Below are 20,111 nucleotides of genomic sequence, written 5' to 3' on the forward strand. Positions count from 1 at the left end.
TGCTTCCCCCGACTCCTTTCCACCCCAAGACGGTGAACTCCTGTGGGTTGGACTCTGAAAGGACTTACAGATGTTAGATAAAAAGTAATAGCAGAAAATGTATGCATGACCCTTAAAAAAGAAAGTCAGAAAAAAACCCCATGATCTAGGGGAAGTTACATATTCTTCCTTGGTTTGTTTGTTGAAAGCTGAAAATAGAGATGTCTATTCCCAAACACTTCTGTTCCACCAAAGGGTTTTTTCCTAGAGGGATGAAGAGCCTCATCTCAGTGTGTTTGAAGAAAAAAACTCCAACAGACACACAAGTCTGAGTCTCTGATATGCTGGATCGCAACGTGCCTCCCTTTGGTTAACTTTACATGCTTTGGTAAGAAAAATGCAAGAAGGTGGGAGAACGATGTGTAATTTCCTTTTCAATTGCTCTTTGTCCACTAAGGTCGCAGATTCCTCTGGTGAGTAAAGCACTGGTGGGACTCACACTCCCATCCTTATCTACCTGCTGCTCTGTTTCCTTTCTGTCATTCTCCACACAAATATGGACTCAAGCAATCCATGGTTTAGTACCAACTTTGTTGCTTATTGTTTTAGCTTTGGACCCTCCCCATTTTAAATTAAAGCAGTCATACTGAAAACAGAGCATCTCAGCTAAGCTGGTCTCCAAAAGCAGCCTGAAGCCAGGGAGGTGGCATCCCACACTTCACCCCCTTTCTGTGGGTCTCCTAGTCAGCCCAGGATGTTGCAAAAACAGATCTGAACTAGACTTTTCCGAGGATGCTCTTTAGAGACTGAAACTGCTTTGGCTTTCACCGCCCCAGCTGAGCTTAATCTTGAACTCAACGTTTTTGGTCAAGTCCCACAAAAGAGGTAGTCACTCTCACTCTTGGTAGCTGGTGGCTTGACCCTACACCTACCTGGCATGAAACAGCTGCTGGGGGCTACTGTGGCCTCTCCCAGCCACAAAAATGGGAGGCAAACCCTTTCCACTCCAGCCTAAAGGGCCCTGCCACAGGCAGGGCCTTGCTGTGCTTTGCATGAACAGGTGTCCAGATGGAGGCTGAACCCTCCTGAGCTGCTGGGGCTTGTGTGAGGCAATGTTTAGCCTCCAAGGCACCCAGCTTCTCCCAAAGTGAAACAGGGCTTGTGGGGATCAGCCTGAAGGAGCTGTGACACCCCTCCTTCCCTCACCCCCAGGGCAGAGGAAGGCTTGGAAAGGTTTGATAGATGGGATTTTCTGGCAGCTGGGACATTTTCCTGATATTTTGAAAAGCTCCAACACCATAAATCCTTCAAAAAAGTGTCAGGTTATGGTTAATGGCACCATGTGCTGGGATCCCCCTTCTCTAGGTCCTGGGGACTGGGGGAGCTCCACTGCTGTATTTTGCCCTGTGCTGGGATTCCTATCCACCTGTCTTCCCTAGGAACCATAAACCCGCTTATCTAACCCTGTTAGATAAGCCCAGCTATGGCTGGGCTAACTTTTGTGAGTCCAAAGTTTATCAGCCTACCAGCTTAAGCTCCAGCCTAAAGCTATTTCTGCAGGGACAAGCCTCCAGCCTCTTGGTCCAGCACGGAGCCTCTTTGGAGGCACCAAACCAATTCAGAGGTTGCTTTGAAAGAAGACAGGCATCTTTTCCAGGGGTTCACAGTGCCATGATTTTTAAGCACATTGGCCAAAACTCACTGGAAGAGTCAGAATATTTTAGATTTGGCCTCAGTCACTCAGGAGTGCTTTTGTAAGGGAACTGGTAAAGAGGGGAGATTTTTTTTTTCTGACATGTTTTGCTCGCAGCCCAATTCACAATTATTAAACGCAGCGAATTTCCACATTCCTTAACATTTGGCCCTACCTCCTGGAGCCTGGGGGAGAATTACAATAACAAGTTCTGGAAACACAGGACACGTGTCTGGGCCCGTAGGATCAACTGCACCAGTAAATTTACTTAGAGGTACCACAGTTCCCTACGCACAGCTCTCCCGAGCCCAGCAGTTCCCATTGCAGCCCGCCCTCAACCTCTGAGCACCACCAGCTGTGTTTTACCATGGAAATTTTGCACTTGGCCCATGCTGATGGAGGAGGGAGCCTGGGATGCAAAGTGTAGAATCACAAGGGTAAATCTTTAATCATGTGCCTGAGGTGTCTGATTACGTTCAGGCATCCCGAATGCACTTTTACACCCTGTTCTTTTACCTTTCAAGCATTCAAACAACATGATTTGACCCATCCCTAAGTAACACACAGGCCACTGTATTTGAAAGGAACTATAATTTTATGACATCATGATCTATTGCTTCTTTCCTGATCTAAATGTCCCTGGAGTTAGTCTTGCTGCAGATACATGTATGTGATGCTGGATAACAGGGTGGGGGGTTCCCAAAGGTGTCGGCAGAGCTGGGATGCCAATGTTACCTTGGGCATCCAGGGGTATCCTTTCTTCTTCAGGTTAGGGGCTGTCCTCCTTGCAATGATCCTAGGTCCTTTAGGCGTGCTCACTTAAGCATGACTATCCAGCATAGCATGTGTATCTATATTAAGAAAATTCATACAATTTCCTACTGTACAGACTGATTGCTTCAATAATTATGAAGATTTCCCTCACAGTTTTTCGGCGGGGACGGGAGGGGAGGGGTGCTGGCTTCCTTCACGACGGGCGGGTGTGACTTTTTACAAGGGTTTTCCAGGAGGGTTTTCGGGCTGGCAGGGTGAGAAAAGGGATATTATCCAGAGGTGGGACGAGGTCACCTGGGTGACTTTAGCCACCGCGTGCATGGGTTTCCAAACCCCCCTCCCAGCTCTGCTTCCTTTCCCAACCCCTTCCCAAGCGTGATCTGACACCCTGTGACGTCTTTGGAGCCGCGCGTGACGTCCTTCGACCTCCCGCTCGCGCGGCCCCCACGGAGCTGGGATGAGCGCGCGGGGGGCGTGGCCAGGAGGCGTGGCCAGGAGGCGGGTCCGAGGGCGTGGCAGTGTGGCCCCGCCTCTTGGTCCCGCCCACGGCCACACCCCCGCGGGGACGGGCGCGGCGGGAGCGCGGCGGGACGGAGCGGGCGCCGCTGCCGGCATTGCCCTGGTCCCGGCGGGAAACAGGAGCAGCAGCAACAGGAGGAGGAAGAGGAAGGCGGGGGTCATCCCACTAAGCCAGGCAGGATGGATAAGTACGACGACCTGGGTCTGGAAGCCAGCAAATTCATCGAGGACCTCAACATGTACGAGGCCTCCAAGGACGGTCTCTTTCGGGTGGACAAAGCTGCCGGCAACAACCCCGAGTTCGAGGAGACCAGGCGGGTCTTCGCCACGAAGATGGCAAAGATCCACCTCCAGCAGCAGCAGCAGCAGCAGCAGCAGGAGGAGATGCTGATGGCCGCGATGAACGGAGGGGCTACCGCCTTCCACGCCGCCCGGCCCAGCCCGCCGGTGCCGCGGGGGGCCAAGCCGCCCCCCGCCGCCGAGGGGCCCCGAGCGAGGCCCTACGAGGGAGGGGAGCGCGGCTTCGGAGAGAGCGGGGCACGTGCCGAGGCCCCCGGGAGCCAGGCCGGGCGCCGGGGCTGGGAAGCGGAGCCTGACAGGATGCCCAGAGCGGGGTGCTCACAGCCTGGCGCGGGGCGCGGGGAGCAGCAGCCCGGGAGCCCTGGGCAGGAGAATGGCGGCGAGGGCCGGCGAGGTGCTGGGGGCCGTGACCCGACGCCAGCCGGGCAGAGATCCTCCTCCTTCTCGAACGCCCGCACCCCCCCGGCACCCTCGGCAGGGCCAGAGGAGGCCGCGCCTCAGCAGCGGTCTTCGTCCTTCTCGACGCCTTCGGTGCAGCCCGCCCGGGGGTTTTCAGGCCCCTCTGAGCCCTGTGGTCCCAGAGCCGGAGGAGATGGCAAGCAGCTGTGGTACCAGGGTGTCTCGCTGCCCTACCCACCAAGCTCTGCACCCAATGCCCCCAGCGCAGACTACCAGCACGCCGCTGCCTACCCCAGCCCAGGTGGCCACTTTGTGGCCCACGGGCAAAACCACAAGCCCAATGGCAGTGGCGTGAACCCAGAGCCAGGCTCCTCACGCCTGGCCTCTCGAGGGCTGGTGGCTCCAAATGCTCCACAGCCGCTTTGCCCAGAGGGCGTGAGCGGGCCACGGTCAGACTCCGGGCACCTGGATAGCTCCAGCACAGCAAAGGTGAAGCTGCCCTGCCAGACCCTTCTCCCACAGCCAGAGCAGGGGCCATCGGCGGCCGAGCTGAAGCTGGAGGCACTGACCCAGCGCCTGGAGCAGGAGATGGATGCTCGGCCAAAGGCCGATTACTTTGGTAAGGAGGCAATCCACCTGTTGCTGGGAGGAGGGCTCATTGCAAAGTGTCACTGCAGGGTTTGGACCTGCAGGATTGCATTTGCCTGGAGCTCTCCTTCGTTGTGCTCTTTCAGTTGCCCAGAGGGAGGGTGTATTATTTATTTATGACAGGGACTGGAAGCTCTTCCTCCTGCAACACCTTTTCCTTTAATCCTACCTCTTTAATTTTAAAGCAAAGGTAGTTTAGCAGCTTTGGGGAAGGACAGCACTGAAAAGAAGCTGGAGCAGCTATATTTTGAAGTGCCCTTCATTGCCGGCAGGGAGGCACTTAACTTTTCTTGACAGTACTCCTGGTTCTCCATGTATTAAAAGGATGTGGCCAGACCGCGTGGGGGCAGGAAGGCAGCCGTCCAGCCTGCAGAAGAGTTGTGCCTGCGTAAGCTGCAGTTGTGGAGAAGGGCACAGAGCTCAGGGGAGGCTTGGTGGCACCCACCCCTCACTGAGGTGGCCACAGCCAGGTATGCTTGCAGGATCTCTTCAAGAGGTATTGCTTTGGGATAGGAAGAGTGGTGGTTTCCCAAAGTTGCCAGGATTGGCATCTTATTCCCATCAGCACTGAAAGGATTGATGCATCCTGAAAATGGCAGAAAAACAGGCGGTGGCACGTTCTTCCCTAAATCTTGGGTTTGCGAGGAGTCCAGACCACCACCAGAGGTTATCGCTGGCACTTGGCAGCGAAAAGGGACCACTTACCTGCGAGGGTCTCCCAGTGAGAATATTAAATGTCCTGCCAGGATGGCAGAAGATGAGGGGCAAATTCAGCGTTTCCTTTCCTTGCTGTTTCACTTTACAATTTAACAGCAGATAAAATAGTTCAGCTTCTGGGAGAGGGAAACCCGGAGTTGCTGGGAAGGCTGAAAACTCCACAGTTAGCTCAACAAACAACAGGAACAGGTCTAGTGTATGGACTTTCCTCATGATTTTAGACCTGCAGTCACAGAAGTAGAAGCAGGGACAGATTAAACTCTCCAGCTTGGTGCCAAGGAAGGGTCTGCATCTCAGGCTGCACAGGTGCTGTTACACAGGGTTACGTCCAGTGGGGTTAGTGGGTGGCTCAGCAGTAGTCTGAGCCACACAAGGGCTTCACACCAAACTTTGGGGATGTAGCTGGAGGGCCCACTGAGTGCCCATCTGCAAATTGCGTAACAAAATATGTTTTGGCATCAGGCCGCGGTACTTGCCCGCAGAGGGCTGTGCTGGGGCTGTTTGTTTAGTATCTGAGACTGGATTCAGCCCTGTGGCAGGGCAAGCACAGTTTTTTCCTGTCGCAGAAAAGTGATGTGTTGAGTTGCTGTACTTAGGGTGTTTTGGCCTGGAAACATGTTTCGGCACTTTCCGTCCTGTGTGGGCAACGTGCAGTTTGAATGGGCTCAAGGAGCCTTGGTGGGGGGCAACTGAATGCTGGGACAAAAGCTGGTAATGGAGATGGGGTTGGGACAGCAGTCTCGTGGGAAGTGGTGCTCAAAAGTGGGAATGTTTTTCTGGAGGTGGCATTCAGGTCCACTGGAGATGTGTCAGGGGTCTCTCCAACAGAGCCTGCTGCGTGTGTCTTCTCCTCACGGTGCAAGTAAACCGTCTGGATTGTACCTCATCCAAAATGTGCATGGGGATTGGGTGAGGAAGCAGGGGAACCCAGTCAGTGGTTAGATTATTTTTACATTTTTGTCACAAAATAAGGGTTAGATGTAAAAGGAGGCTTTTGTCCTATGGGAAATTTATAGTGAAGCAGAAGTAATTCAGCAGCGCAGAGAGTCCGGCTGGTCAGGCAGCTGAGGTACCGGTGAGCCCCAGGGAGGGAGGAGGGATGGAGGCTGCCTGATCCCCAGTGAGGTATTTTGACATCCTGCTGGCAGGAGGTTTTGCACCAGAATGTAGTGTCTGAGGAATTTGGGATGGAAGAGAGGGAGAGGAGAAAAAGAAACAATGGAGTCATGGCAGAGGAAGATATAAAGTTTTGTGGAACCACAGCTCTGTGGGGAAAGGCTCAGCAGATCTGCCCTGCGGAGGACCAAGGAACAGGAAGGGGCAAGTACTGAGGTATTTTAATTCTGGGCCTCCTCCTCCCACTCTATTTCTCACTTTTATTTTCATTTTTTGCAGTTACCTTACTTCCTTTGTAGGAATAAAGGGCCTAGCTGGTCTTCTGACTCTATTTTTGCTATGTCCTACCCTCAAGCAAGCAACTTTAGGATGGAAAATAAATACTTTTATGTAATAGTGATAAAAAGGATCAATAGTTTGTTTTGTTGCAGACTTTTTCCCCAGTGAAGGGAAGTCTATTGCAGCAGCTTTGCAGTACATTGGAGCCAGGAAATTAAACTAGGACTGAAGTGCAAATGACTGAAGTATTTTATCAAAAACGTTTTCAGTTCTCCTAATTTTGTGTGCTGCTTTTATGACAAGGAGATTTTTTTGAAGATGAGACTGTCTCATGTTAACATACTGTCATGTTAACATACAGTCCTTCAATCTGTCTCAGTCAGGACCAGATATTTACAATGAACAATTAATTCTCTTCACAGTAAAGGAGCTGCTTTTTCCTTCACTATGTTAAAATGTGTGTTTGTAAATGAAAGCCTAGCAAAGGATAAGCTAGGGACTACGCATAATACAGGTAGGATGCTCCACTGAGGAGTAACAGCCTGGTTATCTGTCAGCACCAGCTTGCTGTGTAAAATGCTTTTTGTCTGCTCAGGGTATGTGTAATAAGTGAAAGGAAAGAAGCAAACAAAGCCGAGAGTTCTCTTTCTTTATCTCCTTTTTTTTTAAAATAGTGACCTATGTGTGAGCTGCAAAGGCTTCACGTGTCTGTGTAGGAATTTGGGTTCTCCATGAGGGCTTTTGAAGTGCTGACTTGATTTATGTGGGCTGTCAAGGAGGACATAGGGAGTCTCAGGTATCATCCAGATCTTAAGCCTGGGGAGGGAAAACCTGAAGTTGCTCCCTGGAGAGGCTGGTTCCTGTGCAGGGAAGGGGCCCCGTGTCCCCAGGAGGTGTTGTTGGAAGCCAGCTTAGGATTTATTGAGGTTTTTTTTGGTGTACTGTTTTCAGGGAACCTGCAGGAATCCCACTGATTTTCCATGGTGTTACTGTGGGTGAACCAGCCTTCATCTTCCCTTGGTGAAACAGAAGATTAATTAAACAGGAGCGAATGGCAGAGTTGCAACAGCTGCAGTAGCACAACCCAGATGTTTAGTTAAGTGAAGCATCACCATCCCAAGGACTGGTGCTGCATAAGTTTTCAGGTGAGATCCAGACAGGTGCATAACCAAACCAAGCATCTGCCTGCGCTGCCTGGAAGTGACTTGGTAGGGGAGAGGACTGGCTGAGGTGTGCTGAGGGGTCTGCAGGGAGATTTGACTGTTTTAGCAGAGCCCATGGTACCACACAGTTCCTTGGTCTGCAGGCACAGATAGGTGCTTTTAGAGGCGTAACATGTTGCATGACATTTTGACCAGTACTTATTTTGTATAGCTAGATGGAAATCTCCACCTGATGGGGGATTATCTACACCCTTACCAAGAGTTCTTTTTAAAACCATTTTTTCTTGTTGTGTTTGTTAGATGTTGAATTCTGGCTTTCTTGGTACTTACAGCAGAACTGATAAGCTGTGGGTGTTCAGAAGGGCCCTGGGCATCTTGTTTTGCAGTGAAAAACTGGGATGCTTCCCAGCAGTCGGGCAGAGAAGATCTCATAGCAAAGCCTGCAGATTTTTTTCCCCTTGGCAGAAGTAGAGCAGTAGCTGAATCATTCAACCCTGTGGAGACCCAGCACCTTTGAATGGGTGTGGGCAGCTCAAAGGCCAGCAGTGCTCTTTCAGAGTGTTGTGCACAGTGACGTTAGTGTTTCACCACTGCCGAAACCGCAGCTCGTTTAACTTTAGGGCTGAACACACCCATGGACTTTATGGAACGCTGCTGATGGTGCTGCACCAGGATGCTTTGGCAGCAACGAGGGCATTTCAGGGCTGGCAAGTGGAGAATTTTCTGATTAAAATGAAAGTTCCTCTGAGTTTGTTTTGTATGTGATGGGTGATGGTAACGGCGTCATTTCCACTGGGAATGAGCAGAGGCATCCTTCTCTACCTGCTCCTGGGAGAGTACCAAAGCTGAAAGGAGATGCCTGCCTGCAGCGGAGAGGAGGGGGGAGGCAGGGTGAGACAGGTCCTGGTGGAACAAGGAAAGCTGGAAGGATCATGGCACTTGGGCTAGTGGGTGTGTGCGGATTGCAAAGCTTATCTCACTGCAAGGAACCAAGCAAATAAGTATTGGCCTGGAATATGGTTCTTCAAGATTACAGCGGTATGCACTTCTCCTCCCTTCCTCTGGGGAGCTCAGCTGGGTTTGCAAGCTAAGGAATAATATATCAGAAGGAAAGAAAAAGGAAGAAGTTGAGGCAGAGGAGCAGTCAGTCTTTCAGCCAGGATTCTGTGGCAGTGAGAATTGAAAGGAATAAGGAGCCTCATTCATGTAGCACTGGAGTGATCGTAATCTCTGACGTCACTATAAGGTACTTAAAATGTCACTGACATGAGTTTGATGGCATTTTTGTCCTTCGCTGGCAGTGTGTACATGAAGGTCTACAGCAAGGTCTCGGGTCAAGAACATGGCATTGAAAAAGGTACAGAAAAATTGCGTTTACCAGCTCTGTGGTTCTTTGAGCAGAGAGTATCTGTACATCTTTACTACCACTGTTCACAGAAGTGAACAGAAGTTCACAGCAGCCTTAGCAAACCCCCTGTTCACAGAAGTGAACAGAACCAAACTGCCAGGTTTTCCACACACTCCGTCTCACCCAGGCCTCCAGATCCCCTTGAAATCACCTCTTCAGCAAGAGCAATGGCACAGTAGCGGATAACAGCATAGCAAGGCATGCAATGTGTGTAACTCAGAATTTGTTGCAGAAATTACTTGGTTATGGTGAGCCACGGGGAGGTGAGTTCAGATTCTGGATAAATTCTGAAATAAAAGCAGAACTGAGCATCACATTGTGTATGACAGGGTGAAGGCTTTTCTCAGCAGACAGTCTTTGAAACGTGTGTACAAGTGGAGGGTTTGGTTCTCCTGGGATGGTTCCTGCTGGTTCTGCTGGAAATGCACAAGCTGTCCCTTCACAGAGTCCTCCCTGTCAGAGTGTCAAAGTAGCATTCTAGCGGGGAGGACCCTTGCGAAGGTACGACTTCTGGGTCTACTGGATTAGCTCTGCGCATGTGTGGACAGATGGGAATGGTGATACCAGAGGTATTTACGTGCAAAGTCTCTGGGGGGTTCTTCAGCATAAATCCGGTCTCCTGTAAGGAAGGGGGAAAAGGCAGTTACATCTGTTGGAGAAGAGTCAATCTGACTGTGGAAATGTGGCTTGCATGGAGCATATGCAAGGGGTAGAACAGACTTACTCTTCCAAGTGCTGTTTCTGGATTAGCCACATATGCAAACCCACACCACCACAATCATCCTGCCACTGCATTCCTCTTATCTGGGACCAAATTGACATGGCAAGGAAATCTCACCATGGAAGCAGCACACCATTGCATTTGGCCCTTCAAAATTAAGCAGCAGCCTTAGCAAACCCAACGAGGAGCATAGGAAAGCTGGGCTGTACTGGGTGTTGCTGAGAAGAGGATGCTGCTGGAAAGAAGAGGGGTGTTGCTGGAAAAATGCACAACTGTGTTCTTGTTTTGTAGATCGATGTTGTCTGGCATGTGGAAATAAATCATACCAACAAACCCCAGAAAATGCTCCTGTTCATCATGGCTTATGTTGATTTTTTAGTGAATGGGATATAGTAAGTAACGCAATTCCTTCTGGTGAGTGTGAAATAGCAACGCTTGGAGGAAAAAATGTCTCCAGTGGCTTAGGGTCTGGTGGTAAATGGAAATGCACTTGTTGAACTTTGAGGGTGGGACTGACATTTCAGACTGAGCACCGTGTTTGCTTTCATTTCTGACAGCCCTTGAGGTCTGCATCAAACCTGTCTGGTCACGTGAGCTGAGGCTGTTCCTGGTGACAGCCCTCCTGGTTTGCAGTGCAGAGATGCAGTATGGCAAGTGCTGGGAAGTGGCCTACAGGGCATGTTTTCGGTCCCAGCTCTGCTCCAAAAGTCCCTTTGTTCAGACACTCAGCTGCAGCGCGGGCGGTTGCTTGCCGCATGATGCAAAAGGGAACAGAGATTTCTTTGTTGTCCGGGGCCGACTGCCCTGCCGGCAGAAATTGAACCGAAATCAGCAGTTTCCATCCCTTTCCCTTTCCAGATCTGGCTACCATTCTGCTCGTGTACTCAGCCATGAATTTACTGGTGCCGTGCATGTGTTTGTCATCCTGGTGGTAAAAGAGAAACCTTTCATTTCTTCTTAATAACGTTGTCTAAGGTTCAAACCTGTAATTTCAGAGGGCATATCTGCTTGAATCGGCGCTTGCATGAACTCTTGTTATGTGTGGCAAAGTTACCGAGCACAGGAATCAGGCATCTTGCTGAGCTGTGGCTACTCAGGATCGCTCTGCTTTGAGCTGAGGGCAGAAGTTTCTGCTAAAAGCTGCTCCATGCCAAGAAAATTACCCGGAATTGCTGACTAGTGTCAGCGGCATGTGGGGCTGGACTGATGCTGCTGACATTTTAACACTACGCCCTGGCTAGCAGAAAGCACACTCAGCACTGTTTCGGGAAATAGTTGTTGGAGCTGGCGTGGAGCAGGGCACAGAGCCTCTTTTGCAGTGGGATGGGGTTGGAGGTAGCCTCTGTTGCACTGCCTTCCATCAGGCTGGCTTCACACACGTGTTGCTGAGCTCAGCGACTGGCTGCCGTCAGCAACAGGTATTGCTTTACCTTGCATAGCCGAAGCCAAAAAAGCGGGATCATTGTGACAGCAGGAGTGAATTATAAAAAAAAGGCAAAAGGAAATGAAAAATCAATAAAAATCACCTTTTTTTGCATTTTCAGGGAAGTGTGCTGAGAATCAGGGATGAAGGCTCAAGTATGTTGCTTACAATACTTCAGAATATTGTATCTGGAAAAAGCAAAGACTTATTTACAGAGTAATTCCACTTGCTACTGAGATTTAATAGGCTTCCAAATAAGATTTAGCAAATACATGCAAGAACATAAACTAGATACAGATGTGCCATAATGCCATTTTTCACTTGTCAGCCTTGGCACAGAACATGGATGAATATTTATAGCATGACTGGTTACTACATAGTTGAGTAATTTATCACATTATAGTTTTTACAGACAACATTGTCAATTTATTTTAAAAGCCCTTTCATTCTATGACTTTATTTTCCATGTTTTAGGGGCCTACATTTTTAAAGAAGTGGGCAAAAGAGTTAATCAGGGGATGAAATGGAGTATGTACTTAAAGGAAGGAGGAAAGATAATGGGGCTGGTATAGGTCGAGAGGTGGAGGAAGGTTTCAGTACAGATGCGGGAGCCTGGGCAGCTCTTGCAGGACCTGGCCAGACTGTCATCTGTCCCACTGAGGAACCCACAGGGGCAGTGCCTACGTTCTGAAGCTTAATGGGGTGGACAGGAGACAGCAGAGGCAATTTCTGCCCTCCATGGGGTTTGCGTTAGCGTATTTCATAGCGGCTTATGCCTGCCAGCATCTTTACTGGGCGCTGTGTCTGCACTCAGCTGCTGTGCCTTCTGCCTCCTGCTTCTTCTTGCTGCTCATCCATAGTCAGTGTCACCCGGCTGCTTTGAGGAAAAGAGGAAATGGGAGCACGCTGGTGAATTTTTCTGGAGCAGCCACTCATTGGCACAGAGAAGGGGAAAACACAGCACTTGCAGTGCAATAACTACATTGGCTCTGTGGAAAGCTTGGTGGGTGTCGTGGAAAATTGGCAGGTTTTCTGGTCTCAAAACTTTCTGCTCAGCATTGCTGTAGTCAAGAGGGAATTTTGAGTTCTTAGCTTTTGTATCAGATCATTGCACAAAAACTCAGGCTGCTGCTGAATGTGTGCATTCCTGGGAGAGCACATCCATTTGAAAAGGCAAATTTTCTTATCTTTGCCTTGACTTTTTTTTAAAATATTTCTTTAATGCCTACATGATTTATCTTTTGCTTTCTTAAAATGTTTCTTTCAATAAATGAGATAAACCTGCTCAGTTCAAAAAGAATTAGCGAGTTTTGCTCACTTGGTGCCAGTCTGTACTGGGCTGGGCCCGTAGCCAAGCTAGTGTTTCAGTTAGGGTTGGATTTGGACAAAACAAAGTAACTAATTATTCTCTGCAGTCTTCTGTCCAGGTTTGTGTCAGTTTGGACTCTGGCTCTGAGTGCAGTGGGGCTTGGCGCAGCACTAGGACAGCTTTCAGCATGCTGGTTGAATGCACACAGGCAGCTGCAGCACAGAGAGCCAGGTCTGCTCAGGAAAAATCTGGGAAAATCAAGTACCTGCTTTTCAGCAGCCATGTGTATGCTACTGCAAAAGACTCCTGAGTGTTTTTATCCCTGGAGTGTGAAAACTGATGGCCGCGGCTATCGGATGCAGGAAGAAATTTACTCACCCTGGGAGTGCCAGCGTGGTGCTGCCAGAGTTGGGAGTTACTTTTCAGCACTGTCGTAAGCATGTTGGGTTTCTTCCTAACTTTCTCCAGACCTTTCCAATTAATCTGGAGCTTGTGGTGCCCCAAAAGAAGCCACGTTTTATTAACCACAGCATAACTAAGGATCTCCAGCAAGATGATGCTGTCCCTCCTCTTGGGCCAGTAGGAGCAAGATGTGACCAACAGTCCCTTGCTCCAGGGAATTTTAAGAGTCAGGGTGAATGAGACTGAGCAGCAGTGGAAGGAGAGACCTGGAGGTGAAGTCACATCAGAGTCATTGTGGACCAGAGACAGAAACACATCACCTATTTTTCCTTCACACTGCCCCTTTTGGGTAGATTTGTGTTTATTTGCTTGAACACAAATTAAAGTTTCTAATTTAGATGTAGTTAAAGAGTGATGCTACTCTAAAAATGATCTATCGCAATCACAGGGTGATGCTGAAGTGAGTAAGCTGGCTCGATGTGTCATTTTCCTCCGTAATCAACTTTGTCTCTCGGGCCTCCATTAGCGGTTTTGGGTGGACTTGCTGCATTTCTCCTTGCAAGGTGGAGGGAGCAGATCCTTCTAGCGTAGGGGGCATGAAACTCCATTGTCACTTCTTACTCTGTTATCAAAATAGTTTTACATGGAAATGTGAGATTTGAGAAGTCCTAGGTGAACACATAACAACCTTTGCGAATCTGCAGTGCTAAAGCCTTCTCCCTGCAATCCCTCTCCACCACCCCCACTGTGCATCTGCCCCATTTGTGCTATTTCCAGCCCCTTTGGGTAGGCCTGGAGGGTCCCAGAGGCTTCCTCATGAGGTGGAAATCCTCATCTTGTGCTCTCTGCCCAGCTTGGGTTTGGGGGTGGAGCCCCACATCTAGGATGGGTGCTAACGGAAAGGTGCTTGGCTGTGCCAGCAAGAAACTGAGCTGAGTGTGGTCATCTTCCCCCTCTGGAGCTCTAGAGCTGACCCTGGTCTTTAGGTAACAGTGGTGACAGGGAAGCCTGAGCATGAGGAACAGCTTGAGCTTGCACTTGGGACAGTTTATAGCCAGAAGTTGATTGTATGTGCTTTCCTTGTCTCTCCCTCACCCCATTGGCTGCCTGAGAGTCAGCCCTGCTCGGCTGCTCGGTATCCTCTCCTTAAAACTCACGTTCTTCTTGCCTTGTCCTGCAAGAGGTGAGAGGAATGTCTGCAGACAGGGGGTTTGTAGATAGCACCTGTGTGACTGATAGAGGGAAGAGAGGTAGGTGTCTTGTAGGCCAGCTCTGTTTCAGTGGGAAATCTTTAGGGCCTTCAGCAGACACTACTGGGGGAGCTAAGTGAAGAGGTGTGTTTTCCTCACATCAGTTGCAACCATCAAGCTTATCTTATACAATAAGTAGCAGAAACTACTGGTCTGTGAACAGCTCTGAGCACCACTTACTAATACCCAGGCTTTTGTGAGGGTCCTTGAACGGGGTTAGATGTATATAAAGGTTGTAGGGAGAAGAAAGGAGATTCCACTGTAGCCAGACAGGGCTGTTCTTGCGCAGTGTATTTTTTTGCAAGAGTCTTAAATGGTGGAGGTTTGATGACTGTCGTGACCACTGTTAACAGCGTCTCTCAGGGCAGGTGCTGCTGGTGTCACCTGTGCCTTGTGGCTTCAATGAACCACGTGGTCCTAAGCTGTCAAGCCACCATGATGAACTACATGTGTTGTCACCCAACCAGTGATCCCAGACACCCCCTTGGGTCCCACTTCTGACCTCTGTCTCCCTGTTCTATCTTCCAGGCACCTGTGTGAAGTGCAGCAAGGGAGTGTATGGAGCAAACCAGGCTTGCCAGGCCATGGGCAACCTCTACCATGACAGCTGCTTCACCTGTGGAGCCTGCAGTGAGTACCCCTGCTTGGCCTGCCACGGGGCCAGGCCCTGGAGCTAACTCTTTGGGCTTAACATTTTTCTGGTGTAAAGAGGGGGTGAAAAAGAAGGTGGTTATTGAATTATCTGCCACATGGAGTCTGCCACAGCTGTATGTTTTGGTGGTGGTTGCTGTTTGTTTTTGAATGGTTTGTTGCGAGGCATGTAGAAAAGATATTTTGGATTGTGCCAGGCTTCTGCCTTCTGGTATAGGGGATGGTTGTTTTCATTCCTCTGCCTCTCAGTTATAGCCACATTTTTTTTTTACTTATGTGAGTATTTTTTCAAAGTGGCAGTGAATATGCCTTAGCTGGCACGTGGAGGGTTTTGTCTCATCAGACTTTACAGCCATTCTGGCCTTTCAGTCTGAGGACCCCAGGGAAGGCCAGTGGAACTGGTTATTGTGCAGAGGTATCAGGCTGGGAGCAGCGATGATGGGCCCTGTGAAATCTACCAAGAAACAGAGTAAATAGTTCAGGTGGCCCTGCTGACCTCCCTGCTGCTTGTCAGACCCCCACCTGAAGATTACTGGAGCGTACAGCATGCTGCAATGTATGGATCCTCCTAAGCAGCTTTTCAATGAGGTCTGTAATGGAACTGGGGTGAGGAGCAGGCCACCTGCTTTTAAATTGTGGCTGTGTTTGTAAGACAGTGTTTTTTTCCATTTTATTATGTTTAACTCCAGCGCTAGTAGCGTATTTTTAGAAATGTAGCTGTGTATGTGGTGGCAGAAAAAAAAAATAATCTTCTGCTGCTTTTGTATATATGAGTTTGGTTTTCCCAGATGAGGCTTAGGGTTTTTCTTCTGGGTTGTATTTAGAGCTGTAAACTCATCAGGACTGCATGTGTTTTATTTGGAGCTGTAAAGTGGGAATAAATATAGAAAGATGTGTATGCTTTTTAATAATAGCTGAACCTTGAACTGTGCTCATTTCCCAGCTGTCCAACACCAGCTGCTCTGCCTCACCTATGTTTTTGGTATAGCACTTCAACATCATCTAACCGAAAATTGAAAAGAAAAAGTGGTCTTTGCATGTAATGGCAGTTTCCTAAAGGCTCAGAAGTCAGCATCTCACTCTTCTGTCTTCTCTTATAAATTAATTCAAAATTAATTCATTAATCTCCTCCCCTGGAGAGGATTCCTGGCTGCAACCAGGACTTTGCTTCAGGGACCTCTTGCCCTCTATGGCCGGGCGAGGCTTCTGAACGCTTCTGAACTGCCCTTGTACCCAAAGCTCTTGTTAAAAATAATCCAGCAGCAGGTTCGAGCTGTCTTAAATTTCTAACATTACTACTGTGCAACTGGTGCTTTAGAAAGAAACACTTTTGATCCTCTTTTTAGAATGAATTTTACAACCTTTATTTGGAGACCAGTGTTACAAAGGTACTTGTGATCGCAGAGATATCCATGGTTACTTCTGTTTATGTTTGTCTGTATTTGGTTAAAAATTAGCTTAGTCCCATTTCTAATGAGGTAGGTTGAAAGAACAACTACTTGCTGCTTATTCTAAAAGTCAACCCTTTCCAAAAGGTTTCCAGTGCAAGACAAAAAGGTGTAGATGTCAGGTGAGATTTAGAAAGGTGGAAAGAAGCTAAGGTAAGGTTAGCAAAGTGAAGCCCATTTTCTCTCTTACCCGGGCTGTAACTGAGAAATGTGCTGAGTAGATGTGTTGGGGCAAAGGGTTTCAAATGAAAAGTAAAAAATAAAGCTAGGGAAGATGGTAAGGAGGGGAAAAAAAGATCGGGGAACCTGGAGCTGAGTAGAAAATACTGTATTCCAATACAAAATAAAAAAAGGGAGTCATGGGAGGATAAACAAGAGCCTAATTTAGCTTGTTATGTGCAGGAGAGTAACCAGTCATGAAAGCTCAAGTCTATCCCATTGTGGCAGTGTCTGTACCAAGATGGAAACTGGAAGCAGCGGCAGCCAGCCAGGGTGACATGGATGGATGGAGGGGAGGGTGTGTGGTGGTGTGGGATTCCCAGCACTCTCAAGAAGAGTGTCACTGGAGGGAGGCCCCCACAGTAGTGGTGTTTCCCTCATGTGCACACACCTCGATGGGCGGCAAGGCTTGCAAGAAACCATCCAGAGCGGAGGGAGTTTCCTGCACTGCCCCCATGCTCTGCATGGCCTTCATGCACCGGTCGCTTGCTCTGGGGCTTTGCTGCCTGGCTTGTTCTGATTCATCAAGCCTCTTTGAGTTGTGGCTGCTTGACTCACGATGCCTGGGCTGGTACATGCCGTCCTGCCCTGCGCTCAGGGAGGAAATGTACCCGAGGGGAATCCCCCCTTTTGCAGACTGAAGTAATTTCCCAGTCCCACAGACCATCAGCTGCTATGGGGACAAAGGGTATGCAGCTCTGTCGTTCACCCAGGGAGAACACATGCCTCTCTGCAGGTTTTCTGTCATCTGTGTCGCTGCAGTAAGTGTGGTAAGACCATTTTATCTGCCAGAAAAATAAGTATTTGTTTGGACAGTGTTGCCTGTCTAGTGGAAACTCTGGTTTCTAGCTAAAAAGTAAGTAGTGCTTTTAAGGTCAAGTGGAGTTCATCTTGGACACCATCCAGGACAAACTTGACTTTGAGAAGTCAAGGTTGCTCATGATTTCAGTCCTAAAATTTCTGCTCTGATGGAACACTGACTATCCTCTACTCCAATAAATATACAAAATTACCTATTAAGGTAAAGCGTATTGTCCTCCAGATATTTATAACCACTGTCCTGCTGTTTTCATTCTAGGGAGGATTTCTAATTTTGCTTGTAGTTGGATTTGTGTCCAAATGTGTATTTGTTTCCCTGACAGAGAAAACCAAGAGGGTCTAAGAAGCAAGGGGTTGGGGGGGAGTGATACCTCATAGTGCCAAATTTCCTCCGCCTTCTGCTTCCCAATACACATATGTTCAGAGATAAATGATAGAGCAGTTTGTTGAACAGAGCTGTGCGCACATTGCAGGGTTCAGTTGGCAGGAAAAAAATGTACTGTTTTATCTGAGCCAATGGCATGTAATGCAGAAAATTTGGCTTAGAGGTCAAAACAACAGATTTAGAATTATTACTTTGGCATAAATGTCTCACTTATCTTCTTGTTTGTTACAGGGCAGAGGCACAAACAAGGCAGCCTTTGGCAGAGAGGGAGAGAAACTTCAGGCTCTTTCTGCAGGATTAGTAAAAAATGATATTTGCTTTACAGAAGGGCCACAAAAGTAGGTTAAAAAAAAAAGGCCCCAAAATACATACAACTATTTCCTGCAAGCTCAAGGTGTCTGTTTCCGTCTTGGGTTTTGGGGGTTTTTTTTCAGCTTGTTGGACAAACCCTTGTAGCTGTCAAATGCTTTGTAAGATATTAACTATTTAAGTTAAATCACTACTTTATACCTCGTCAGAACACAAAATATGTAAGTGTTTCCAGATGTTATTTACTATTTAGGAGTAAGGAGACCTTATAAATTATATACATTTAACTAGACAGTGTCACTCTAACCTACTGGGGAGTTTTAGTGTTTTCTCTAGGATTCAACCAGGCTTATATCTGACAGAACTTTTTAGCTCTCCTAGCAGTGTAATTTAGAGCATAAGGGACTTGTACTTGAACAACTTAGTCCTCAGAGGAAATCTGAAAGCTAAAAAAGTGCAAGGGAAGTGTCAGAGATGGCTGTGAAGGCTGTGAAGGAAATCAGAAAGAAGGTGAGGAAGGAAATCAGAAAGAAAGAACTGATTGCATGGTGGTTTGAAGGAAGGTTTGATGTTGAGCTACAACACAAGGGCCAAAGTGAGGACCAGATTTTGGACCCTTACTTACTGGACCCAGACTTGCACGTTTGCCACATTACAGAATTAACCTTTGACGTCATCATCACTGCATTACTTTCTTTTCTTTTTATTTTTTGTAAGCTGAGATTAGTGTTCATGTCTGTGTGGGGGTAACAGGATGCTGTTCCAGTGACAGAGCTTGAAATAACTGTCTGCCTTTTACCACCCTCTGGGTATATATATTTTTTATTTAGTATTTCACAACATAGTTGTGTTTAGAAGTATCAAGGGTCGTTTACTAAACTAGGTAGCTAAGCTATTGAAGCAGTGTTCTCTGGACTAATTAGTCTTACTGCAGTGATTATAAAGCATGGCTGCTTAGAGCAGTGCAGCTCTTGGTGCCTTTGGGCTAATTATTTTGAATAAGCATGTCCTGAATTGGTATGTAACTCTGGGAACAACAAGGCCCTGGTTTTTATTGGCACTTCTAAGTAACTGTACAAGTAGAAAGTCACCTTTTTCTGCACGTGTGATTTAATCCCAGACAGCAGGATAGCCAGCCTTGCCAAGTGAATTTCCCTGCAGCACACGTATGTACATGGTTATCTTCAGATGCAAAAACTGCCATCTCTTCTAGTGGAGGCAGAATTTACTGCCTTTAATTGGATATAAACCCACTACGCCAATTGATATGCTTGAGAAACGTGCAGATCTTCAAAGTGGAGAGTGCAAGGATTGCCAATAATTCATCCTCAACATCCCTTCAATAAAATTATCGTGCCAGAGTCTGCATAGTAAACGCTTTTTTCTTTCTTTTTTTTTTTTTTTAAAGCAAAACTACTGTCTACTGTCAGGAAGGATTAAGATGTGCCTGGATGTACAGTTCGGAAGGCAGAGAATTCATCAGTGCATGTTTTTGCTCTGGCCTAAATTGCTGCTATGCTCTTGCTGACTTTTTATCTTCAATCTCTCAGCTCGCCGGTGAAAAGTTCTGTTGTTCATAAGAAGTGCTTGCTGTAGATGAGAAAAGCAGGGCAAGTTTTATAGAAAGGTGACAGTACTTGTTCCTTTTCTGGCCAGATTTCAGGACAGCAGTGATTTGGGATCTGAGCTGAAGGGACTTTGCCATGGTTCAGGTGTCCTCAGTAGATATCCCTGATGGAAAGGTGCAAGTGTTCAGCTCACACAGGGGGATGCAGTCAGGAACTTAAAAATATGCTAGTGGTTTCAGTCAATTGCATGTGTTTTAGTGCTGGCTAAAAGTCTGAAATTATTAGGACAATGTGAGAAAAAAGGTTGAAAACTTCAGTGGAATAAATTTCCAGTCTTTCCAGTCTTTTTATTTTATATGTCATCTTCAAAGTACTGTTTTCTGTTAAGAACAGGCTTTGGATTAGTCATGCTGTAAAGTTTTTAGGAGGGTTCTTACAATGTTTTAGTAGTACCTGTGAGTAATTTTCTGAGTAGCATCTCAGCAAGCACTGAGGCCCCTTCCATACCTAGAGAAATTGAAAAATACTCTAAACATGTAGTTTAGATGCAGAGTTACATTCACCAAGATCACAGAGTCACCCCCTTTCCTCCTTTGAGGCTCTGTGCATTTC

At 47.7% G+C, this 20,111-nt stretch overlaps 1 protein-coding gene across 2 annotated transcripts in view; it reads left to right on the forward strand.

The window, feature by feature from the left end:
* Window positions 1-3,027: 3,027 nt before the first annotated feature.
* Window positions 3,028-20,111, forward strand: part of LIMD1 (LIM domain containing 1) — a 33,539-nt gene continuing 16,455 nt past the window's right edge. For both annotated transcript variants that reach the window (XM_027729148.2, XM_039388300.1), the window contains exons 1-2: window positions 3,028-4,283; window positions 14,629-14,730. In XM_027729148.2, the coding sequence (XP_027584949.1) occupies window positions 3,146-4,283; window positions 14,629-14,730 (1,240 nt within the window). In that variant the 5' untranslated portion in view covers window positions 3,028-3,145. The remainder of the gene's footprint in view (window positions 4,284-14,628; window positions 14,731-20,111) is intronic.

This window comes from Pipra filicauda, unplaced genomic scaffold (genome assembly GCF_003945595.2).
Source record: "Pipra filicauda isolate LSUMZ 115617 unplaced genomic scaffold, ASM394559v2 scaffold62_size3274119_pilon, whole genome shotgun sequence".
NCBI lineage: Eukaryota > Metazoa > Chordata > Aves > Passeriformes > Pipridae > Pipra > Pipra filicauda.